The sequence below is a fragment of the Abrus precatorius genome, unplaced genomic scaffold (genome assembly GCF_003935025.1).
Source record: "Abrus precatorius isolate BTA unplaced genomic scaffold, Abrus_2018 Scaffold2, whole genome shotgun sequence".
NCBI lineage: Eukaryota > Viridiplantae > Streptophyta > Magnoliopsida > Fabales > Fabaceae > Abrus > Abrus precatorius.
In genome coordinates, this window is record NW_020874362.1 from 39,140,354 (window position 1) to 39,166,809 (window position 26,456).

At 31.3% G+C, this 26,456-nt stretch overlaps 2 protein-coding genes across 9 annotated transcripts; one reads left to right on the forward strand and one right to left on the reverse strand.

The window, feature by feature from the left end:
* The first annotated feature begins 4,590 nt into the window (after window positions 1-4,590).
* LOC113857591 (regulator of nonsense transcripts UPF3-like) lies at window positions 4,591-15,453 on the forward strand. 8 transcript variants are annotated; one of them, XR_003503275.1, is made up of 15 exons: window positions 4,610-4,896; window positions 4,998-5,104; window positions 5,172-5,267; window positions 5,374-5,472; window positions 5,718-5,797; window positions 7,071-7,169; window positions 8,235-8,367; window positions 9,127-9,227; window positions 9,595-10,087; window positions 10,252-10,341; window positions 10,451-10,569; window positions 10,651-10,698; window positions 11,238-11,296; window positions 13,562-13,671; window positions 13,927-14,313. XR_003503275.1 is itself a non-coding variant. In XM_027489646.1 (13 exons), the coding sequence occupies exons 1-12, from the start codon at window positions 4,739-4,741 to the stop codon at window positions 10,687-10,689; spliced, it is 1,623 nt and encodes a 540-aa protein (XP_027345447.1). In that variant the 5' UTR covers window positions 4,610-4,738; the 3' UTR covers window positions 10,690-10,698; window positions 13,484-15,453. The 8 variants fall into 8 exon arrangements, 3 of the variants coding, with proteins under 3 accessions (XP_027345447.1, XP_027345446.1, XP_027345448.1); XR_003503273.1 differs by lacking the exon at window positions 11,238-11,296 and having other exon boundaries at window positions 4,591-4,896; window positions 13,927-14,348; XR_003503272.1 differs by lacking the exon at window positions 11,238-11,296 and having other exon boundaries at window positions 10,243-10,341; window positions 13,927-14,372.
* A 1,297-nt stretch (window positions 15,454-16,750) lies between these two features.
* Window positions 16,751-25,486, reverse strand: LOC113858251 (putative methylesterase 12, chloroplastic). The gene is made up of 5 exons (XM_027490786.1): window positions 25,002-25,486; window positions 23,841-24,080; window positions 23,605-23,748; window positions 22,862-22,996; window positions 16,751-17,362 (listed from the first exon to the last, which is right to left on the reverse strand). The coding sequence occupies exons 1-5, from the start codon at window positions 25,236-25,238 to the stop codon at window positions 17,090-17,092; spliced, it is 1,029 nt and encodes a 342-aa protein (XP_027346587.1). The 5' UTR covers window positions 25,239-25,486; the 3' UTR covers window positions 16,751-17,089.
* Window positions 25,487-26,456: the final 970 nt, after the last annotated feature.

Sequence of the window (26,456 nt, forward strand, 5' to 3'; positions counted from 1 at the left end):
AAGAATTAAGTTCTAATTAAATTAGGATAAGACTTAAAGAAAAGAACCAATTAAAATCAAGAGATTTCAACATTTTTAGCAAGATATGAAAGGACCAAATTATCCAAAGTGTCACACGGTTTTTAAGCCATAAAAGGTGGAGTTATTGGCCTGAATTCCTTCATTGTAAAGCACCTATAAACATTGTTCCATGCCCAAAGAATTTCTGAAAGTAGCCAATAGAATAGAAATTTTTAAGGTTACAAAAGTTAGGTAAAATCATGGCAAAGAACCTTATTTTGAGCCATAGAATTGGACAAAATCATTGAAGACTAAAAACTATGGTCTCATATGGTTAAAACCTAACCAAGTGGGTTAACTTTTTAGCCTATAAAAAGTAATTATGATAGTCAAAAAGTTAGAGTTAAACCAAGGTACAAAAATAATGTGCAAAAACACTAAATTTGACGGTCTGACAAAGATTTTGTGGGCAACCAAAACATGTGAAAATCTTGTAGGTTTTAGTTGTTCAACTTGCACCCCTAGATTCTCTCTAGAATTTTTTTTTTCAAAAAAAAGTCCCCCAATGTACCTAAAGGCTACTACCCATAATAAAACACATATCAAAATTCTTTGAAAAGTTCAAAAAATTTAAGAATCAAGTACAAAATCACCATGACAAAATTGTTAAAGCACTTTGATAAGATTGAGGCAAATAATATTTATGCTAACATTTTGATAACTATTTGAAAAAGTGTAGAATAGTCTCACAAATCACTCCTCCAAGAATATCACCATGGAATGATGTTTCTGAAAGGAAAAATTCGAACCATATTAAATATGGTTTGATCTATGATAAGTAGATCAAATCCCCTTGAACATACTTTGTTAGTATTAACTTTTATACTAAATTGTCTTCCATTAAAAGTTGTTGTAAAGATACCACTTTAAATGTGGATTGGAAAATAACCCAATGTGTCTTTTATGGAGTATACTCAAAGAAAAGTTGTTAAATATACCAAAAGTTTGACAATTTGGGACTCAAACCCAATAAATGTCATTATGTAGGATACTCAAATAAAATTGAGGGTTATTATTTCTATAATCCAATCAAAGGCAAAGTATTTTTCATTAGGATTGTTGTATTCTTAGAGAAAGAGTTTCTCTTTAAGAAAATTTGTGAGAGAAAAATTATATCTTGAAAAAAAAGAACTACATAATAGCAATGAGCCTTTGAGGAACTTGGAGTAGATGCTACAAAGTGTTATGGATCCTCCACAAAATATTGTAAACTCATCAGCTCAAGTATGTTAAATAAATTAGTCACCAACTTAAGAGATATAGGTTTTTTGTATCTCAATAAAGGGATGTATCACTAATGGATCAAGATGAATTAGTGACTTATTTCAAATCCAAAATTTAAAAAATGGCCTAAAGCCATGAGATTAGAAATGGAATTCATATAAACTAATTAAGCATAGACTTTGCTTGGCCCAACTAAAAGGGTAAAATTTATTGGGTGCAAGTGAGTTTTAAAAAAAGAAACAATCGTGGATAATAATGAGTACCTTTCTTATACAATTGATAGCTAAATGTTTTAAACAAATTCATGGTGTATGATGTGATGAGACTTTATTTTTCTTAATTGGTTTGCTTAAATCTATTTTAATCTTGCTTAATATTGTAATGTACCATGTTTATGAAATCTAACAAACAGATGTAAAGATCATTTTCCAAAATATAAATATTGTTGAAAATGTGTATATGATATAATTGGAAGGCTTTATTAAGCCTAAAGTTGTAAAAAAAAATATGTATGTTACAATACTCTATTTATAGACTAAAGTGAACTTCTAGAACCTAGAATCTTCATTTCAATGAAGTAGTTAGATAATTTGACTTCATAAAAATGAAGACGAATTTTTTTTCTATAAGAAAGTCAACAACAATATAATTATTTTTTGTGTACCATTTATGGATGACATACTTATCATTGAAAATGATATCCTTACGTTTTAGTCTCTATAAACATGGTTAGGTAATTATGCTTCCATGAAGAACTTAGATGAAACAACCTATGTATTATGTATTATGATATGTAAAGATAGACCATAGAGATTGTTTAACTTAAGTCAAAGTACATACATAAATAAATTATTAAAATGATTTAACATGCTAGATTCTAATAAATGATTTATACTTATATCTCATGCTACAAGTTTATTAAATTTAATCTCTATCCATTAAGGAAAAGAGAGATTGCATGAGTAAGATTCTATATGAATAAGCTATTAGGTTTATCATGCATGTCATATTATACCTAACAACATATATCATATAGTTTAAGCATGACAAGTAGGTACCAGTTTGATCCTAGTGACTGGGTTACTATCAAGAATATCCTTAAATATTTGAGAAGAACTAATGATTCATTCTTGATATATAGAGATCAAGATAAGTTGGTTGTAAAAAAGTTACTCTGGTGCTATCATGCAAATTGATAATGATCACTCAATGTCATAATCAAGTTATGTGTTTTATTTGAATCTTGATGTTGTAAGTTGAAAAAATTTAAAGCATGAGATAGTTTATCATTCTACCACATAAACTAAATGTAACATTGCTTGAATGCTACAAAAGAGGTCATTTAGATTAAAAAGTTCATTTTGAAAACTTGGCGTAGTTTATAAGATTATGGATCTTGTGAATATCTATTGTGATAATAATGGATCCACATTGTTAAAGTTAAGGAACTTAAATCTACTCAACAATTAAAAAATATTAATAGAAGATTTAATCTCATCCAAGAAATCATTGATGAGAAAGATGCAAAGATAAATAACAAGGATACAAATGATAATATCTTGGTTTGATTAACTAATTCTCTACCTTGATAAAAGTATGAGGAGAATACTAGGTCACTAGACATTAATGATATGTCTAATTGGCTCTTGTTTAAGTTGAAAATTGTTATGGTATATACTAGAAGTCTTTATATTATGTATATATTATTTGCATTACAATTATTTATTTCAATAAATTGAGACATTTTAAATTTATTTTTTAAATAATATAATAATATCTTTAGAATAATTAATTCAACTTTGTAGTAAATAACTTGATAGTGACATCTTACATAGTGTTATTTTTAAAATGTCTCTAGTCAAATAATATAATACATTAAAACTATTATGTGAATGAGTTGATTGATTAAGTTTCACATATTATCAATACGAGATGTCAAGTCTTCACACAAAATACACATTCAAAATAATGATAGTATTAAATTACATTATATGAATAATTACATAAGTGTCAAAAATAATTTTCAATACGATAGTATATATATGTTGTTCTTTGACTTAAAGTCACTACAATTCTCACATAAGACACTTTATTTTTTAATTCCATCAAAGTAATAAGGTCACCCTAAAGTTAAATGTTAGACATACAATAAATAAATCATGTGGAGCAATGTGAGTTATAAAGATGAAATTTGTCCTTTTTATAAAAACATAAGTAATATTTGTAAATCTCTTAATAGAGTCAAACTATGATAAATATAAAATATTTATTTTAAAAGCATCTACTTCGATATAAAAAAATAAAATTGAACTTTACTAGATGACAAGTTTCATGTTTTGTATGCAAGTAGATACATGTACAAATAGACTAATAATATAATAAATATTACCATATAAATAAGTTATAATAATTTAATAATATTCTTAATATTTAAATAATAGTGATGTATGGTAAGATATTATTACTATTTATGATATTAAAAAATAGCTCATATTTAATATTATTATTAAATATTAAAAGAACTAAGAAATTGAATTAGATTAGAATTATTATCTAATTAGATTAAATTTATAAAAAATAAACTTATAAATTGAATCTGGCTTGTTAGTGTGTTTTTTTTTTTTTTAAATGAGCATTAAACGTGAAATATAGTGTACATTGATCATATTTCTCTTTTGCTTTTATTGATTTTCAAGTGAATTATTTGTATAAATTCAAATAAACACATTTATTAAATGATAACCTTATTCATCATAAAGTGGATTATTTTATTAACAATGTTTAGTTTATTAAATTTTAAATTAAGATGAAAAAGATAATTTTTTTTAAAAAAAAAATAAAGTTCTTAACATATATCAAATTTTGTAACTTTTTAAAAAGGATTAAGTTTTGAAAATAATAATAAATTAATATATGAGGATTTTAAAAAGGCTTAGCTTTTAAAAATAATGAGAAAAGAAATTAATATATAAGGATCGATATCATGTTTACATATAATCCTTAAAATAATATTTTATTAATTAAACATCGTTTAAAAATTTTAAATTTTATATTTTATTATATATTTTTGTTATCAATAAAACAGTTTTATTTAAATATTGAAATATTCTATTTTTATATTTTATATATGAGATATTAACTCTATAATATAAAATACAGGAATTAAAAGTAAGACAATAACTTAATCGTTGGGAAAAGAAAATTTATTTAAACAATGTCTTGGAATAATTAATCTTCGAAAAAGAGAACTTACTTGTAGATAAGCTTCTTTACGACTTTAGTCCTCTTGGAAATAACCCTAGGCTTAGGTCAAAGAAAATAAAAAACCTTAATTACGGGTGAATAAGAATATGTTTGAGAAACGGGTCATAAGTTTGAGCCCAGTTGGTGGAAGGAATCAAAAAGGTGAAGTGAGTGCTGATGAAATAGGGAAGAATTAGTAGAGAAATTGGTGATGGAAAGGAAGATGAAGGTCCGTTCCGAAAGGGAAAGGACGAAAGTGGTGATTAGGCATTTGCCCCCTTCTCTCACTCAATCTGATCTCTTCCAACACATCGATTCCCGCTTCTCTTCTCGCTACAATTGGTTCTCTTTCCGTCCCGGCAACAACAGGTTCTTTCTTTTCCCTCAATCCAATAGCTATTACTTCTCTGTAACAAAACCCTAACCAATTTCTTGGCTCTTCTAAGCTAATATCACGTCTTCTTTTGTAGTCACAAGCGTCAGAGGCATTCCCGAGCGTATATAGACTTCAAGTGTCCCCAAGATGTATTCGAGTTCGCTGAGTTCTTTGACGGACACGTTTTCGTTAACGAGAGAGGTAGTTTTTGTTTATTTTCTCCCACTTCTTCGTCGCTCTCTCTTTCTGATGTTGAATGTTCAATCAGGTGCACAGCATAAAGCGATTGTTGAGTACGCGCCTTCTCAGCGTGTTCCCAAGCCGAGTGCCAAAAAGGATGGACGTGAAGGGACTATATACAAAGGTATCAATATCTTCGTAATTGTAATGCTACTGGGTATTACAGCGTGTGTTTGTTTTATTTATGATTATTGTTAATTTGTTTTTTTTATTTTTTTAAATAAGGACAGATCCAGATTATCTTGAGTTCCTCAAACTCATTGCGAAGCCGCACGAGCATCTTCCTAGTGCAGAAATACAGTTGGAAAGAAAAGAAGCTGAGCAAGCTGGTTAGTTATTAGTTCACTGACTGCATATGATTTACGCTTGTTCAAATTTGAATTGATGAACAGTGTGATCGCTTTGCTGCACGGACATTCTGTGCTGCTTTTGATGGTGTATGCTGTTTCTCTGTTAGTTTTGCTGTCAATACGTTTTGAAGGATCTTAATGCAAGGTCTAGGGTAAATGTGTATGCGGGGATTTGTCTTAAGACAAACAGTAACGTTGGTCTCATATTGTATTCTCCTTTCTAGGGGCTAACAAGGACGCACCTATTGTCACACCCTTGATGGAATATGTTCGCCAGAAACGTGCTGTTGACAGTGGTATGCAGGTAACGATTCTGTATTTGCGTTTTCATATATATATATATATATATATATATATATATATATATATATATATGGACCTTTTAACATTTAATGACAGCAATGCATGTTAAGGGCTATAACTAGGATTTGGTGCATATTATATAAAAGACATGTAGGAGCAAGATTTGATGTAAATGTTTTGTTTACAAAAGAGTGCTGGAGAATAATGTAGGTGAAAAGTACCACGTGTTGTACTAGTCTATGTTTGTGTGAAAATGATTTTAATTTTACCATAGTAATCTCGCATGAACATGTTCTTCTCATCAATGTTATTTGCAACCTTGTGCCTTGCGAATTGAACTGTAAAATGTAGAGCTACAAGATGCAAAGCTTTCAAACAAATAAAGTAGGTAGGACATTTGGATTTATGACAAGGGATGGATCACTTAGCTTTTGGGGTCTTAAGAGACCTGTGAATGTTGTGGGCCTGCATGCTAATTGTCTACTCTAATGGGATTATGAGAATATGAAATTTTAGTTGTGATTGTTGAGTTGGGTCTTGTATCAATATTGAGCTGGACTTTGATTAAGAAAGACACTTGACAACTTGTTTTGCATTTGAGTTTTCTTCCTTATATATTCTTTGATTTTTTTATTGATCATTTAAAAGTTACTACTAACAGTTCTGAAGCTAGAATGTATTTGGGGTCATGAATGATTCATGCTACAAGTGTCATAGTTTCGTTGTCATAACATGCTTGGTTCATAAACTCGTATCAGGAAAGTTTTCTGAATAAAATAATTATTTTTGTGTAAACCAAAGACTATGGGATTTAAATTTCAGCTTGCCCTATATTTTTTTCCATCAAAACCCATACCTGGGGTTACATCTGTTTCAAGTTGTTTACAGGCTGTGTATTTTGGGATTTCCAACTGCTTTGTCCTGGATAGTTGTTGGTGGTATTGAGCATATGTACTATAACATTTTAACCCTGTTTGTTAACCTGTTCTCTAGATTTTTGGCCCTTCAGTGGCTGTGATGAATTTTGAATGGATAAAAATATGATAAATGTACTACCTCATAAAATTTGCAGTTTATAATATGCATCCTCCGTTTATACTATGCCTTTTTATCATTAAGGCTTTTAAGTTCCTCTCCTGCTGGGAGAAATTATTTTGGTATTATATCTATGTAAATTCTTAAATCACAAATCAATGCAAGTTATGATGGTTTTTCCTGCTTGAGTATATGTTGACATATAATCCACATCTTGTGTTTTTCACAATCAATGGTAGGCTTCATTGGCTGTGGCAAAAATTAGCAGAAGAGCAAGAGCTGCTTTGCCAGGCAAGCCTGGCACAGGCAATTCTAAACGAGGATCTGAAAAGAAGAAGGTAAACCTGTGCAATTAAATGCATATATATTTTTGTTGCTGGTGCCAATGCATAATCACTTGACTCATTTTGAATGCCTTGAAAATTGTAATTTTTCTATTAATACAGTAAACAATTAAAGACAAAATAAATCAAGTTGTTATTCCCCTCTAAGTGGCTCCTAAATCTTAATTCTTTGTGGCATTTTAACTTTCAATAATAGTTTTGAGCTACCAAGTGGCCGACCATAGAATTTCTAGGAAATCTTATTGATTCCTTGAAACCAACATGTTTGTGAACTGAAGTCAAGTGTATAGAATGGTTAGATGTGTGCATGAGCATACATGTAGTCAAGTATTAGCTTTTTTAACATCTTTTCATTTTTATATATCATGAGGATAAAATTGTGAAAAATAACTAACTAGTAACTCTCTCTTTTGCGACGTTCATGGTATCAATAGTGACCAATAGAGGTGCTATTGACTTATTGTGGTGGAGCAGTGGAGAGCAGGCCTCTTCTGCTTTCTGAAGTTAGTTGCATGACTTGCATCGCATGCAAGTGTAGCCTGGGTAGCAGAAGGAGCAGCTGCTATTCTTCAAAGATTGAAATCTCTCTTTCAATCTAGTTAAATCTATGAAATGTTAAAACAATCCCCAGTGTCATTGCTGAAGCAAAATACTGAATACTTTGACAAGAAATGGATTCTTATAGTTATTCTTTCTTAATGCTATTGCTGTCAATTGTCATTCATGGTTCTTTGTCTCAACATACAAAGTGAACATTAAGATTTGAAATAACTATAAGAACAATTATTGAACATTCTAGATATAGGAACAAGGTATTTAGTCGTTACTCTATTTGAAAATCCTATACTTTCAATCTTCTATTTTTGAATAAATCTACTTATGCAACTATAATTTTATAAATTAAATAGACATCCTTCAATGTAAATTGTAATTGTGTTACCTTGCCTTTTGACTTTTTCATTTCTAAAGCTAATGATTTTGAAGATTTTTATATTTGGCTTTTGTTTGCAAAAGGTCAGTGGGTTGTGTCACTTAATGAAAATTAATTTTGATTGTCAGTATGTTCAGAAGGACAATGCCAAGAGTGCCAATCGGAAGGAGTCAAAAGACAAGTCAGCCTTTATTGTGGTCCCCCGGCGAGAGGATCAATCAGCTACATCAAGTATTAAAGGAATTTCAGAAATTGAAACTTGTAATTCATCTCTTCCCTTTCTGATGTTTCTCCTATAACATTTCTCTCTGACATTCTTCCTAGACTTCATCTCTCTATATTGCATAATGCCCCTGAAACCCAGATTATTCAACTCTTGCTACTGTTTCATGAAATTTTCACTTTGGAAATATACATAACAGGAAATTCTGTGAATTAAAATCTCTTATGGTTTTACTGAATATAATCCTTCTAATCCTAGTTTCAGTTTCTCACTTCATCTCCCAGCGGTGATTTCCTTCTAAATAAACCCATTTGGAATTCAATCGTACCCTCTAAAGTCAAATCCTTTGTATAGACTGCAGTTCTAAATAACACCAATGATTTACTTCAAATTCAAAGACCTTTAACGTCGTTATCTCCTGATTATTGCACAGTGGGCTGATTTAGTTCTTAAACTAGTTTTCATTTGTTTGTCTTTCTCAGGAGTTTACTCTTTCCATTTCAAATATTATATCTATTTTATTGAAGGATCTGGATTCTCTGCAGTGATTCTCTCTCTCTCTCTGAAAGTTAGTGGATATGATATTTGAAATGCTGGTAGGAACCCTTCTACTTTTGGAGAGAGAAGCAAAACCAGCATTCCTTCTGTTCTTAGAGCTAAGATTGGCAGGGGATCCAAAGTTAATTTTGAAATTTTTTCCAAGATTCATCTATTGTAAAAAGTTGGCTTAAGTTTCTTGCCAAATTTCATTTGTTTAAAGTGGTAAATTTTCTTATTTGTGATTGATGAATGTGCAGTACATGGCATTGAAGGTCCCATTTCTGGAATTCCACTGACTTCTGACTCAGGAAAGAAAAAATTCCTTCTTCTGAAAGGAAAACAACGAGAAATTCCTAGTGTATGTCTCACTTTACCCTTTAAAGATTTTGTTTCTTTTCGGCAAATACGTGGCTTATCTCTATTTTGCTTGCTATTATTAATCAGTAATTCCGATTTCCTTTTGATAGGATTATGCTCTTCCTAGTAAACGAAAATAAAAAGTTTATTTTTCTCCCTGCCCCCTCTATGCAAGGTTTATGAGCTTGCCTGTGGTAGATGTCAGAATTTTTTTCTCATCAGAAGTAATTTAAGTGTTACTTTTTCTTGAAAGTAATTTTGGAGCTGTTAAATCACTCAAATGTACTTTTTAAGATCCCACACTCAAACATGATTAAACTCATCTCTGTAAATTTGTCATTACGAACATTTTTTTTTTAAATTTTCAGGCTGCTGATAGTTTGGTAAAACAGCAAAATGTACAATCTGGAAACACTCCCATTTCTGCAAAACAGAACCAGAGGCGTGAAGCTAGTGGAAGATTGATTAGGAGCATACTTTTAAATAATGAAGCTCGTCAAAGTCAGTCTACAACTGGTACACAACATAAAATTCAAATCTTAACTTCTGAGAATGGGAAGCGGCCACCTCGTCCCTTTGGCTCAAGGTCCGGCTTAAATGATCAAGTCTCTGGTCATGATGCTGGTCAAGTCAATTCTGAAGGGGATTCTAAAAGGTCTTCGGATGACAAGTTTGTAAAAAAGGATCTGCATGGTTCAGGTAATGTAGGTGACAAAACAGAAAAACGTACTCGAAACAAGGATAGACCTGATCGCGGTGTTTGGACCCCTCTTCGTCGTTCTGATGTTTCACAAACTGGTAATGAGCACTCATCATCTTCATTGACTCAGCCTACGCTTTCAAATCCTGATTCTGCTGAAGGTATGACCATTGACTAAGCAACAATTTGTTTACAAATAAAAATAAACGATAGTCTTTCCAATATTTGATATAGATACTGTGAAATCATTGCCATACTTCAAATTTCAAATGAAAGCTGAGTGATTAAAATCTACTGTCTGGTGCTGATTTTCTAGTTTCGGCAGGAGAAGCAAAAGAAAGTGTTTCTTCTGCAAACAGGAGCGGGGAATTCCCTGCTTCTGCAGGTGGACGAGTCAGTTCCTCTGTAGAAAATGGTTGGTGTCTCTTTACTAATTATGGCTAATAAATCGACAACTCATAATATGCACATTAGAGTGTATTTGTCTTGATTCTATTTTTCAACCAAACTTTTGATCTCTCTAGGTTCTCAAAGAAATTTTACTCGCCGTGGATCTTCTTATGTAGTGAAGGATGATGGTGCAGTCAGTTTGAATGAAGGGAAACCTTCCAAGAAAGGTGGTGTTGGGCATAGTGCTCATGAGGTATACATGTCTGATGGTGATGTATTTTGTCATGCCTCTTTGCTTGATTCATTGTGTGTAAAATGCTTATTGTGTCCGCAGAAACAAGTCTGGGTTCAGAAATCATCTTCAGGTTCTTAAATATTTGTGGTAAGTCCTTGTTTATTTGCTTTTGATTTTATTGTTTGATGTCTCTTCTAACTGAGCTTCAGTGCTTATCATATCATTTTGGGAATTAATCACTCGTTCTGATAAAAAGGTTGATCTCTTTGAAAATCTTCTGTGAAATTGGTGTTTAGTTGTGATAAGTTTGTGATTGCTTTTGACTGCTAATAAACCTAGTGTGTTTGACTTTTTGATTAAGATATAGTTCCTGTGTGGGTAAACTTCTAAAGTTCTCCTGGAGAAAAAATCAGTATTAAAAATAAATAAAACTTATCCCATAAATTAGAAACAACTTATACTTCTGTATTTTATGAGAAGTTCTGGTAAGCTCTCTCATTTAGCTTATTTAAAATTTGAAGAGAGAAGCTGTTTTTAACTTATAGAAGTTTTATTCATTATTTATACTATTTTTTTCCTTCTATAATGATTTCTCTAGAAGTTCACCCAAACATGGCCATAGTTTTTGAAAATATATATATCAGTGGCAAGTTCTTCCATTAGTCCTAATTTATTTTAAAAAACAGGAGAAAAGATAGGAAAAGCCATGGTGGTGAAAATTACACCATAGTCATTACACTACCAGGTTCCAGCCTTTGCTTTGCAATTTACATCATTAACAATTTTTCCTTATTCCAATATTAATGAGCGAAAAACATTTTGTTGTCTTCCCCTTAGGTATAATTTCAATTGATATTGATTTTTCCAAGATCTATTTTATTTCTAAATATCTTGCATTTAATTGTCGCAAGAGAGTCTAATGATTTCTTTGATGTGATTATATTATCAAATTCCACATGTTCAATGATTTGGATTATGGAACTGAATTAGTATTCGATGGTAGCATCAATAAATGTATAATTAATTGCTTACAGAAAAATAGGAATTGTATATTTGTCCATCATTAATTGGTTATGGTCTTATAATTGTTCAGATGTTACATATGATAATGATTTTGCCAAGCATAACCCTTAGGAAACTTGTCAGTTTTGAAGTTTTTATTGGAAATCATGACATAATGCATTAAGGGTCGGTTTGGTGAATATGAAATGATAGAAAATAAGATGAGAGTTATATAAAAAGAACCTTGAACGAAGTTATTTAGAGACATTTTGATTAACTAGATTTTTGAAAATTTAATTTTTTACTTAGGTCATGTGATTCATGTAGCTGACTTCATCTAGTTAGCTAAGGCTTGATTGTTGTTGTTGTTGTTGTTATGTTTGATGCACATTAGGATAGTAAATTAAATAATACTGTCATCCTATCCAACATTAGAGATAAATAAAAAGTAATATAACGATATAAAATATATTTAAATGACAAAATTACTGTTTTATCAAAATTAATATGATTTTTTAAAATAAAATTTAAAATGTGTACAATTAATATTAAATTTTGATATTAAATTATAAAAATTTTCTTAAAAAGTGCTGCAGTCAAAATATAAATTTGTGGTAAATTATAATTTAAAAAATGAATTATAAAAAAATTAAAACTATATTTTATACAATGAATAAAATATATTTTATAAAAGTACATTTTTCAATAAAAATCTTTTGTGAAAAAATATTTTTGAAAGCATTTTTTATTATAAATAGTGTTCATATAATTTTTTTATAAAATATTATTGAGGTATGAGTAAGGCAGAAAAGAAAAAGTTATCTTGTCCTGTTAATTTTTTACTTATCACTCTTCTCAAAGTCAGAATTTAAACTATTAGAATAGGATAGGATCACTCAACAGTATAAGTTCGGCTCAACAAACACTGAAAATATAATAGAGTAGGATAAACTATCCTATCATGATCTCTTATTCCAACTACAACTGTTATCCTTTTCACTTTTCACTTTGATTTGGCAATGGTTAGCAAAACTGATATAATAATCACATCAAACTGTAATAATTATTTTACATGTTGAAGTCTAATGAATGTTTGATGGATTATTAACATTCACAAATAAGTGATCAGATGTTCCTAATCTTTTTAAGGACATCATGTGAATCTTTGCATTTAGCTACTGGCAAAATCAAATTCACTAAAATTGGGGTTGAAAACTAGAATGAAAAATTATAGACCACAGCGGGGTAATCTTGAAATATCTTTCACATGAAACTAAAAGCTTTTTAATCCTTCTGTTATGTGCACATCTTTAGAAGCATATGCCAAACAATAACTTAAGTCATTTGGGAGTTTATTACTTAAATCTCCAGTTATTTTGACAGCAAATTCTAGAAATTTCTGGCTTCTTGATGAGCTTTGAAAAGATAAAGGATTTTCATTCTGATGTGAGATTTAAGTACATGTTGGTTATTTTCTTTGACTCTACTTCATTATCTGAGTAGGATGGAACAACAGAATCTCATGCCAGTGCTAACTGTATCAACCCATTAATTAATGATATGCCAATAATTTATGATGTTAGTGTGCCGAACATAATTGCACCTTCTTTATGCAAGAATATTTTGTTTCCAAAGGTGAGATTATTTGATATAATGCCATTTGTGTTAGTTACAATCCATCGAAGAAAGGTGGTTATTTAACTAAATTTTTACCATCATATAATTGTCCTTGGTTAGTGATAATAAGTTAGATTGGTGCCTATAAATGTCATATCTGATATCTGGTATTGTAGTTTTGAGTTATTATGTTGATACTAGAATATTTTGAGTAAAAATTGTTACTTCAAATTTTAACCTTGTGCTTTTATTGTTGAATGAATGTGTAGAGTAATAACTAAAAGATGCTGCTTTACCTTTATTTAGTAATTAGTACGCTCGTTTATCTTGTGGTGTAAAGAGTATTGATTTCATTCAGTATTGCTGTTATCTTTTGTAATGTTATAAATAGATTATGGACACTCAGTCAGGGCATCATTCCTGCTATGTTGAGCTACGGTCTCCGTCTAGGACATCTTCCACAACTGATTCAGGCCAACCTGAGCCTGAGCGACTTTTAAGGTACAAGTGCTGCTTTTGTTAAAAGGAATACTTGAATGCAAGTTCTTAAAAAGGGCAGCCCAAATCCCATCTCCTATAGGGAGCAAATATATGCATAGCCTTACACTCGAGAAGACTAGAATTTAAACCTAGAGACCACAAGCCAGCAACTTTATTGTTGGGCAAAGGCTTGTGATCAATTTCTTTGGCTTGTTATATTCTTACTATCTGAAATTTCTTTGGCTTGTTATCAATGCCACATTTGGATCTTTACAGAAAAATTATCCAGTTGTTGCCTGACGGAGCCTGCACAATGAAGGGAATGCAAAGTTACAGACCTCGTTGACATGATTATCTACTGAAAACAGATTGGCATTGTTAACCATGTTCGTGGGTTAGACCCTTTATGGTTCGTGTCTCCTTAAATTGAATATTTCAGTGTTGGGAAATGTTTGTGTTTGGGATGTAACTGTATAGTGCTTGGTACTTACCATGGGATAGTAGGATGGGAAGAGTGAAGCATTTTGTCCCGTCCAGTGGACGTGCGAGTAGTTAAATAGTTTCTTGTATTTAAGCCTTATTACTTTATTTTACCGTGCGCATGGTGCACGTGTTATTGTAAGGATATTAACTTGTCTTTGGTACTCTAGAATCACCCCGATTCCATGCACATGTCATGAATGATGAATTTCTCTTTTAATTAATGAAGAAATTATTAGAAGGAATAGAAAAGTTACCAGAAGAAAAGGAATTCGCAAAAGAACGAGAATAGAAAGACACATCAGTCCACATAAACGAAATTGGGCATGATTTTACAATTTTGCCCCTGCACACGTAATTCCAAAGTATTCCATGGGCCGTTAGTAGTAATATTTAATATAATCTTAAACCAATATTTTGAGAGAAAAATGAATTGGAGATCCAGTGTGGGAGGTTTTTGTTCACAAGGATTCTAATGTAGTAGTAGTTTGTTTGCAATCATATCGGTAGGAGTGATGTACTTGCATTGAAATGAAAGTAAGCATCACACGGTAGCTTACAATATAAGGTGTAATTTACGCCAACTCATTGGGAGCAATTTGAATTTTTCATTTCAGTTAGGAGAGTAAAGGGAGTGAGTTTGCTGATACGACTCAAAATACAGTCTAATTAAGTAGAAATTAATGATTAAGGAACCGTTTGGTAGAAGTTACAAGGAATTTATGAAAATAATTTATAACTTTTAAAAGTATTTTTTTACTTATTAAAATAAGTCTTTTTAAGTTTATCTTAATAACATTTATGATTAAATTTATATCATAAGTTTTCATATAAAAAGAGCTTATTGAATAATTTAAAATTAAATTAATATATTAGTTTTTTAACTCTTGGTTTTATTTGGATTTGATCTTCTAACTTTTTTTTTTATTTCAATTTTTTAATTTATAAAGGTGTTTCCATTAAAAATGTTAATTTTGTTGAAAATACTATTTATTGTTTTTCTTCTTGTAAACCTTAAACAACAAATACAATACATTCAAGCAAAATTTTAGCTGTTCTCCCCCCCCCCCCCCTCTTTTTTTTCATTTTTCTTCTTCCTCTTTCTTTCTCTAGACCCACTTTTCTTCCTCTTGTTTTGTTAGGGCAACAAAAAAAAATTGAACCTAAAAGCTCTGAACGGAAATTTTGTATAGCTTATGGAGATAATTATAATATAATAGTAAGAATTAAAATAAATAGATCATTGTTTGATTCAATACAAAAAATCAAATCAAATTAGATTATTATTACAAAAATATTATCCAACAAAGTTATTGCGATGTTACCACCTCAAAATGAATAAAATAAAAATTGAAAATAGCATTAAGTTGAGAAAATTCTTACATTTTCTCTTCAAGTTTGGAAAGTTGGTTTGCAGAGAGAAGAACAAGGGAAGAGTGAGAAGTTTGGGTCTTCTAATGGTAAATTGAGGGTGGTGCATTATTATATAGAAAAAAGGAAATATGAGAAGAAAAAGAGAAATGAAATTTTTTTTGAAATATACTTTGTTTTCTTTTCCTTTAATCCGTTGATATACAATATTTATAAATATATAATATTTTTTTATTTATAAACTCAATAAAAATTAAATCTTAAATAAATATTAACAAACGTTGACAATAAACACTTTATATTTTTTATTTACAGACTTAACTAAAATTAAATTATGAATAAATATTGACGAATATTGATAACAAACATTAATGCTATTGACATTAATAAACATTAACACTATTAAAAATTTATTTGTTAAAGTGTCAAAAGAACAATGACATCATTGATAAATATAAACAAAAAAAATTCTTTTTAAATTAGTTAGTTAAAGAACCAATATAAATGTATATTTTTTATATTAATTGGTTAATTTAAAATCTCTTCATTCATTACATAATATGTATTTACATTGGTTAATTAAAAATTATTTTTAACTAATACAAAAGACCTTTTTTCAATTAATATTTTTAATATGTTTTTAGAGGCACCTACTTGTTTTCAAAATCTCTTAAATAAACACGAGTTGGCATCTATTATGCCACCTCGAGTTTGAGAGTGTGTGTTAGTTAATTCCAGAGGATATATCAAAGTTATAAGAGATTTTCAATAGAAATAGTTAGCTAATTTTGATAACTTAATTTGGACAATCATATCAGTCAAAGATTCCCTGTATATTGTATCATGTACACATTTATACCATGACATGTACTTCCTTGTGTCCTGCGCCTTTTCTGTTAACAGCAATAATTAATGTTCCCCATGGCCGTTGGTCATGCTTGGAAAATGAGATTGAAGAAATGTAGTAAATGCTTTGTTCTGCTACAAATGGCAAGAGTTTGTAAAATACTATTCCATCATAATCTTTCATTTCTTTTCGTTCTTCTAAAAAAATCAAATAAAATTATCCATTCGTATTTTCTCCAGACACCTTCCAAAAATATAAAAACACACTCAAAAGGTCTAATTGATTGGACAAGTTTAAAGGCCACCCATAAGATCTCAATATATCATTTTCATTAGCCTTTTCATGAATAAGATTAAAAAAATTTGAAGCCACCTGTGATTCTATTTAACCTGAGTTTGTTTAAGCACTTTTACTCTAATATTGAAAGAACAATAAAAGTTAGTTGTCAAAGCCAAAATTTAAAGTACAAAGCTTAATATTACTATACACATGAACCGGAAAAAAAAAATTGAACCAAGGCTTACAGAAGTCACTTACTAATTGAATAATACTGTTGTCTTAAAGGCAATGAAATCATTCTCCTCCCTTCCTCTATTATATTTCAAGATTATAAAAAATAATAAAAATACTTCTCCCAATTGGGCTTCCTATATGATGGTCAATATAGCAAAGCCATATTAACTCTATAATTTCGTAATCCTTGGAGGTAGAAAGATAAGAAAAATCAAATTGACAGTTAAGCTATGGAATTTGAGCTATTTCCAACAATATTTTGTGGAGAGATTGTGGTTTGGAGAAGAATGGACAGTGGTCACTGCCTTTGATCTTGAAAACTCCTTCAGGTGGATTTTCTCTGACAAGCTTCTCTTGCACATCTGGTGAAAGTGCACGATCATCCAACGTTTGAATGTAAAAGCGGCGACCAATGCCATATTTGTCAGGAGATAAAGACAGCTTCTCCAGGATTGGACCAAGCGGACTATGTCTCATGGAAACCATGGCTAAAGCAACATCCTGAAATAAACCTCATTTCAAATATTATCAGACCAGATGCATAGAGTAGTCGGAATCTATGAGACTTTGGCTGGGACGTTTTACATTGAAAATTCTAATTCAAGTTGTTACAACTACCAGGTCCCTCCAACAGTAAAGGCTTTCACCTCCTTAATTATTTCAACTAGGACTCAATTTACACCATACAACTAAAAATCTAATAAATTTAGATGGTATAATAATTTTTATTTGAAACAATGAAACATGTTCCATGAAAGATATGGATTGAAAATGTTTAAAATATGTATACGTATTAGAAATATTTATACAAACCCCATAATTTACATGACGTAGTGTTGAGATACTAGAAACACACTAAGTGATTGTATTGAGCTATGTCAGAGGATTAATCCCTAAAAACAAAAAGGAAAAAACACATTTCGGCAGCAGGAAAAGAAAAGATCCAACCTTAGTATAACAATACTTAATAACATAAAAATAATATATACGAACAACTTCTCCCAGACTTGTAATAGTTTTTAGCAATTACAGTGCCAATACCTACAAGTTGGATCTGAACTAAGCATGGTACAACCACCACCAAGGCTTTTCTTACAAAGTGAAGACAACTACATGAATCAAACAATGCTATAATTTTCTATCGTAAATCATGGAAGAAAGACAAATTATTGACAGCCAGATCCTTCTTAATTATTTCTCCTATAGTTTTTCATGGTCTCTGCTTTTAGCTACTAGGCTACCCTCCATCCTATCTACTATCCTTACCAAGCCTACAGGTCTTCTCAACACATGCCTAAACCACCCGAGACTTTTTTTTCTACAAGATGCTCTACCCAACTTTTTCCTCAATAGCATTTATTTATAATCCTATATTGTCTAGCAAATCCACTTATCCAACGCAACATTCTCATCTTTGCTATGTTGAGTTTATTCTCTTTTTGGCTTTTAACTGCCCTACATTCAGTTCCATACGACTTGTGCTAAAATTTTCTTTGAAGTTTATGCAGTACCTTTTTATCATAGATAACACCCGAGACACTCCATACCAAATTAGGCTAAGTAGAACAGAAAATATATAGGAACCCACAAATTCAGCAGTTCTGCTCCTTCTCAGTCAATTGACTCAATAACAAAGTAGACCAGCACTGTTTCTTTATCCTTATATGGGTTACAGAATAGCAGGGTAGCAACCCAAGAGTGACATCATGCTCGTACTTGGGCAAAAGCAGTATTGATTAACGTGTTAACTTTCAAACACATTGCAAGATTGTTAGAGAAGAAGTCAAGTACAAGTAAGGGAAGGATAGGACATCCTCCAAAATAGAAAAATATGACAAAGGCAAGGAAAGAGATGCAAACAAAGGTATAATCAAGAATATGGTGTTGACTCGTTTGAAGGCACGACTTGTTGCAAAAGGGTATGCTCAAACTTATGGTGTTGACTACACTAATATGTTTTCTCTAGTTACTAAACTCTCAATTGTTCGCATCTTTATCTCTCTTGCAGCTATGTATCATTGGCCATTATTCTAATTAGATGTCAAGAATGCATTCTTACATGAAGACTTACAGGAGGTGTACATAAGCAACCACCTAACTTTGTTGCTCAGGGGGAGTGTGGAAGAGTGTCATTTAAAGAAGTCATTATATGGCTTGAAACAGTCACTTAGAGCATAGTTTGAGAGATTCAGTAACGTGATTCTGGAATTTAGATTAGTAAGGAGTGAGAGTGACCATATAATGTTCTATAAACAGACTAACCTTAGTTGTATTTTGTTTGTTGTTTATGTTGATGATATTATTATTATAGATAACGACAAAGAAAGAATCAGCAACTTAAGAAAATTTTTTCAAACAAAGTTTCAGACAAAAGACTTAGGAATTCTAAAACACTTCTTGGGTATTGAAGTCATGTACTTCAAGTAAGGAATCTTCCTTTCATAGAGAAAATATGTCTTAAACTTATTGACTGAAATCATACTAAAAAGAGTCAAACCATGTGAGACACCTATGGAGCCAAGAGTGAAACTGATAGCAGATGGAGTTCATTTTGCAGATCCAAAGAAATACAAAAGATTAGTAGGCAAGCTGAATTACTTGGCTGTCACAAGGCATGATATTGCTTTTCCAGTAATTGTTGTTAGTTAGTTTGTCATCTTCGACAGAATCTCATTGGGAAGCACTAATCCACGTTGTGAAGTATTTGAAGAAAGCACTAGGAAAAAGAATTGTGTACAAAGATCATGGACATGCACAAATATAAAGGCGTTTTCTGATACTAATTGAGCATGATCTATGGGCAAAAAATCTACTACCAGATACTATGTGTTCTTGGAAGGTAATTTAATTTCATGCAAAAGTAAGAGGCAGAATATTGTATCGAGATCAAGCAAAGAATTAGAATACAAGGCGATGGCTCAGATTACCTGTGAGATAATGTGGTTGAAACATATGTTGAAAAAAATAGGATTTGACAACACTAAGCCTATGTAACTTTAGTGTGATAACTAGGCAGCGACATTGCCTCAAATCTAGTTTTTCATGAACAGACAAAACATATTAATATGGATTGTCACTTTATTCGAAAAAAAGTTCAGCAGAAACTTGTATCTATTTCTCATGTTAGGATGAGCGACCAACTAGCAGATTGTTTTCAAAGACTTTAAATGGAACATGTAGCAATTATATTTGTAACAAGCTGGGTATGATTAATATTTATACTCTAACTTGAGGGAGAGTGTTATGAATAGCTATAATATGCTTATTAGGATTAAGGTTTATGTTAGTATTATAATAACGGACTTGGCCCATTAGGGTTACATATGTATCTTTATAAATAAAAAGGTCTCTAGTCTCTACACATTGTAGAGTATCTATCTAATTTCAGCACACTAATTTGTCTCTCTCAATGCTCTCTCTTAATTCTACAAAAGCAAACCTAGAGAAACAGCTCCAAAGTGAGGGGCATGTCTGAGATACATCCATCACACCAAACAGATTATTAAGGACAGTCACTGTCTTAAAATATAGAATTAGATAGGCTTAAGTTTCTGAACTTGAGCTAAACATGACACAAATGTAAGGGAAAAACCGCAGAATAGGGCCTGCAAACTTGCAGCATGTCATTTATATTAAATCCTATCGAGTCCAACGAGTCTGCTCATAAAAAAGATTTGACCTTAAGAGAGAATTTTAGATTTCCAAATGGGTCTATTATAGAAAATAAGCAATAAATGGAAAATAGGAATCACAAGAAAAGATACTAGAAGAGTTAGTAGACCAAATTCTCCTATCTTGATAAAGGAATAAAAGTGAGAAGATAAAGGAATAAAAGTGAGAAGAATCAAGTAAAAGCAAAAGGGATTGAATCCCAACGCTCTCCCTATCATTATGGCCTCATCTAAGTGAAAGCCCAAAATTAGAATCCTGAATTGAGTAAATGCTTTGGCTGAGTGGCTCATGTAAACAAACAAACTTAAAATGAAGAAAAAACATCTGAAAAGTAATAGTTCCCACCTATACATCTGCCAAAAATCAGATCCAAGAATCATCTCCCAACCCAAAAGCAACACATACCTTCAACAGATAAAATTCCATGGATTTGCACAACTCAATTATGTTTCAGTGTTTTGTTTTGGTATCTGCTTTACGAACTTGTTTTGTAATACTGTTATGAAAACAACTTTCAGAAACAAAAGTAATTTAGAAATTTGTTTGGAATATTTGTTCAAGAAGCAAATTTTTCATAAATAAAAAATAAGTACAAAATATAATAAAAAAAACTCCTTCCTAAAGCATTTGCAGAGGGAGGATATTACAAACCTACAACACAAAAGCTTTTAAAGGAAGGGGTTTTGCTCTTTAACTTAAAGCCAGGTTGAATACCGGCCACAAATTTTTTTGTTTTGTGGGCAGTATCTACCATTCTACCTCAGGCAGAGCTCACAGATCAACAAAAAATTGAAAGTTGCTTTTCAACTTCACTCCAGTTGGTGGAACAAAGTTGAATTGTTGCCCTTATTGCACTAAATTGGTCAGAAAGGGGGACTAGAGTCATCAAGTTAATCAATCGTACTCACTTGGGATCTCCTATGAACATGGAACTTGCAAGTGGGCAACAAGAAATAAACAATTGCTAAAGGAGATGAAAGATATGATCATCATAGAATACAGCAACAGATGGGTAAGCCCAGGAAAAAAAATATATAGAAAAAGAAATAAACAAAAAAGGCAGAGCAGAGTGAATCACTCATTGTAGTAAACCATCCAATTGGCAGGCAAGGTGAAAGAAATTGAATAAATGACATGAAGGAGAAGTCATGAACCAAGACCAGATAAACATATATTCAAAAGAAAAACAAAAGCAAATATCCATTTTGGTTTTCAAAGATACAAGTGTATATCAAAATAGTCCTTCAATGTCAATATTTGAAATCAAATTTGTCCCCCCGATGCCAATCTTTTATACACCAAATTCTCTGTTTGAAAAACATCATCAAGTGACCTCTCTAACTATCTACACAATAACAGATTGATGGGCTCACTCAAGGACCTCCATTGAGGTGTACTGTAGAAGGTAGAAGTGGAGTACAGGTAATATGGAGAATGAGAGGGAAAGGGGTGGAATGAAATCAGTTGATGGGAGACAAAATTCTGTTCTGCAATATTGTAACAATATTGACACATTGAAGAAAGGTAGTGGGAAAGAAGATGCTGGAATCAATGACAGGGAGCATGAACATGAAGCTGGAAAAGGGAAGTTAGGCAATTACTTGGTTATTGTGGGGAGGCTTATGCCTGGGCAGAGCAGTTTCTTTCTCGGATTTCCTTTCTTTCCTTTCATATTGTTGTTGCTTTAGTTTCCTTGTATTCAGTGTTTGTCTCTCTGAATTGAATTGGTAATACTCAGTCATACAATAAATTCAGTTCCTATCACAGATCTTGTGAATCACTAGATCACTAAGAAACCCTTAAACCAAATAAAAATAAAACAGTTAGAAAGAAAACATTGTCCCTCTGGTTAATTGTATTTATATATTTGTGATAACATCATTTCCCCCATGTTATATAAATCATAAATAATGGCCTATATACAAACACTGTCTATTGCACACTATCATATTCAAAATTTAAAAATAATGTGATCTAGCATCAACTAGACAAGATTTCTACTGAAGCTTTATGTGTGTACTTGTCAGCACAGTAATGCATTTCAGATGAAACCAATTAATATTTCTTTTTGTATCTTGTAATATTAGAAATTACTGATTGTGAATATTTGCATGCTTTTGCTCTACTTCTTCCATCCAAACACTTCTAACAAATACGGGAAAGAAAATGAAAGAGGCCCAAAAAGTAATGAACGGTTTTTTAGTTCCAAAATTTTACTGTTTATCACAAGTTGCAAAGCTTCAAGTAGCTAATTTAAATGGATAGTCAATATAACATCTAAAAATTTAGGAGGAAAAAACTTTAGAAATGGACTCAAATCCTGCATACCTTTGCTGGGGACTGGTTAAAATACAACCCTTTCATCTGCTCTTTCTCAAACATAAATCCTGTTGGGGGCTTTTCTTTACCATTTCCATGGATCAAAAACTTTGATTCTTGCATAAAACGTTCAGCAGATCCTAGCTACAGCGTAGATAATTTGTGAGAACAATTATAAGTTCTTCCAAGAAAAATACAAAACAAAATGAAATTAAAATATTTGTAACAAAAAAATTAAACATAAAATACTGTTACTTTGACTGCTACAATGTTTACTTTGAGTGTCTATGGTAAGAAAACATTCTGAATATCACTCTTAAATACGAGCACAGTTTACTGTGCTTTTTTGCAAAATACAAAAAGTTCTTTTTATTCTAAAAATAAATGTTTTACAGTTTTTGCTTATTCAAGAGCCAATGTATTTAGCATTTCCAAGTATTTGTTATTCTTAGAAAGAAAAAAAATTGATAAAAAACGTTATTGAGAAAAGGCATGAAATGAAGTTGACTGAGTGGCTAATTATAGCAATAAAAGATTCTCTGGAAAGTTGTCTAAGACTTCAAATTATACCTATAGAATCTGGGTTACATAAATTAAAATAGTAACGATAGTAAATTTGTCATAACAGGTAAAATATTACACCAATAATATGCTTAAAGCAGCGTATCCAATAATTAAAGTAGGACAGAATGCTGTGATATTTGAGGTTGCATAACTGATCACAGAAGTATATGAAAACACCAGTTAAATACCTCATTAGCAAAAACATCAAAAGGTTTTTGGCTATCAGACACCATTGTAGCACAAAGGAAAATTGCTTTTGAGATCTTTTGTGGATAATGTTCCAATGCGTAAGAAATGCAAGCACCACCAATGCTATGACCAACAAGAACAACCTGCAAGATTTCCATTTTCGTGATACTATAATAGAATGCTGGACAATAGCATGTTTCAAGTCAAATATATTATAAATGTCACACATCCAAACCTTTTCATCCTCAGGAAGATTTTCAAGATAAACAGTTAAAGGTTTTGAATACTCTGCCAATGTAGTGACACTGTTAGTGTCAGTGAGATCAATTCCAGAACCTGTAAGATCTAAGGCAAGAGGAAGAAGTCCCGCTTCTTCTAGAAGGGCAACAGTCTTGTACCAACACCATGCTCCAAAACCTTCACCATGGATTAATACAAACTTCTTTATTTTAATGTTATCCAGATTTACTGGAACCTGCACAGGATATGACAGGCAATTCAGGAAAATATTTCAAACAAAATCCAGGGTGAAAGCAAATTTTAACATGCACAATCGAAAAGATTAAAATAGCATTCTTTTACACTATAGCTAATGTCTGACACAACACAAGGCTAACAAAGATTTCTAACTAATCTGTTGCGCAAAATCAAGGCTGCAAAGAGCACATATACTGTATCATTTTCTTTCCATTCTAGGTCCAAGTTAACATTTTCAACCCTCGAGAATATATTATTTTTAATTATACACATAAATTCAAACAAAATTTTAAAATTAATCACCAGAAAAATCCTAATATATTAAGAACTAACATAATTAAGCTTCACCACCAGCTCTAAACACGAAACAGCCCAAATTTTCACTTTACACAGATGTGCCAGAGTCTCCTATAAGAGCAGAAGAAAATAATTTCCCCATGACGCTTAAGAATAACACAGTTGGGTCAAAAGGCATTAGCATGTAGCATAAGCAGGGAGTGGGGTACAAGGTATTGGCAACTAATCGTAAATAAACCGCATCTGCTAAGAAAGCAAAGTGAATTGACCCTCTACTTTTCTAGATGCACCTTTTTAGGCATATAAAAGAAACAACCCCCCCACACCAAAAAAAAAAAAAAGAGAAAGAAAAGAAGAAGATAATAAATACAAAAATAAATAAGAGATAAAAGTAGCCCTTGATTTCTTTTTCTATGTGCACTTTTCAGCCATGGCTTGTTATGTTGACTCAAATAGCTTCCACTCGCAATTCACTAGTTTTAACTTGTGCCCATGTACACATAAAGATCTTAATCATGATAACCCACTTTTTGCCACTGATCAAATAATTTAAAAATCAAAACTTTAGAATCAAAAAGTCCACAAATCATGCTAATAAGTAAAAAGAAAAACACATGCACACCTGCTTGCTGGCTGAGAAAGATTCAGATACAGCGTGCCTTCGAGAGGTTCCAATTCTCCTAGACATGGACCCTTCAAACCTCTGAGACAATTGATGCTGTTGAAGTGCCATAGAGAGTGCCTGAAGATGCAGGTCTTCCTCACTCACCAGCTTCCTCTGTGATCTACCCATTCTCTTGCTTCTCGATCCAACATCTTTAGATTCCTTCTTTGTCATGCAAATAAAACGATTACCCATGTTTCACTCTCTTCACTGTTCGCAGGAACTGGATGGAAATTTCTCAAAGGTTCGGTTTTTCTTCCACTGGTCTCTGATTTTATTTTATTATTTTTGTCTTTTTCTTTTTTTCGTGGTGTTGGAGAGTTGGAGGAGTTGTTAAGTTGTTGGATGTGAATGCGAAAAATAAAGGCAAATATGCGAATGAAACAACTCAAAGTTTTCAAGCCCCAACCGATTTTAGAGCTTATTAAATGCTTTCGATTTCAACGACACCATCCATGGTTTCATAATTTCAAAGCTCTTTCTTATTATTGCTTTCAATTTCAACCTAACTAACAATGATAGTTTTTTTTTTTTTTTTACTTATTTGCCTTTGTGCTTTTCACTTTTTTTACGTTATAAGATAGCACTTGTGTATAGTCAACGTGAGACGTGGAGACAAAATGAACTGAAAATAAGCGCAAAATCTGTAGTCAGTTTTCAACGGGAGTTTGAGTACAACAAATGCCATCTTTTTCTTATTCATTTTTTTTTTTTGGGTACATTTAATTTTATTTAAATTAAAATTGGACTTAAAAAGGTCAAATCCTTCGTCTTGTGTGCTTGTAAAAGTTTGAGGAAACTTCTGAGCGAAATGTACCTTTGAGCTGTTATCAAAATGCTAAAGCCGTATTTGATACATTCAAAAAAGAGTACGAAAACCATATTATTTTTAATTTTTATAGATTTAAAAAATAAATATTTTTATTGTTAATAATAAATATTCTATTATATCAAATAATATTAAATTTAAAAATCATTTTTTTAAAAATTAATAAGTAAATTATTAAAAGTATTATATTTAATAATATTTAATGCAGAAAAAGTTGCGTAAAACGCTCTATGAATATTTTTTTAATACACTCTTAATTTTTGTTAAAATTTATTAAAAATTACAAAAATATAAAAAATTATTAAATTAAAAATAAAAAAATAAAGGTTACATAATTTTTATAAATCTGAATAAATTTAGTCCAATAACTAAAAGAGTAAGTGTCAAAGGGTATTTTATTAACATTTCTCGTACTCATCCAGTATAATAAAGAGATATTCATATGTATAGTATTCTTATTAAGAGAGCTCCAACAATATTCATGTAGATGGAATACAACCTATTAGGCGGACCTCAATTACTGCTTTCATGTTAACGAAGTCTATTAATGTCATTTCTCTTCAACTTTCTTGAATAAAGCACCT

Bases quoted from the DNA above. Each gene is read 5' to 3' on its own strand.
- LOC113857591 (XM_027489646.1), top strand. From the start codon at position 4,739: ATGGAAAGGAAGATGAAGGTCCGTTCCGAAAGGGAAAGGACGAAAGTG. The intron at 5,798-7,070 runs GTAACGATTCTG...AATCAATGGTAG, and splicing joins CTGTTGACAGTGGTATGCAG to GCTTCATTGGCTGTGGCAAA. The intron at 8,368-9,126 runs GTAATTCATCTC...ATGAATGTGCAG, and splicing joins AATTTCAGAAATTGAAACTT to TACATGGCATTGAAGGTCCC.
- LOC113858251 (XM_027490786.1), bottom strand. From the start codon at position 25,238: ATGGGTAATCGTTTTATTTGCATGACAAAGAAGGAATCTAAAGATGTT. The intron at 24,081-25,001 runs GTGTGCATGTGT...TATCCTGTGCAG, and splicing joins CTTTCTCAGCCAGCAAGCAG to GTTCCAGTAAATCTGGATAA. The intron at 17,363-22,861 runs GTATGCAGGATT...GGTTTATTTCAG, and splicing joins TTAACCAGTCCCCAGCAAAG to GATGTTGCTTTAGCCATGGT.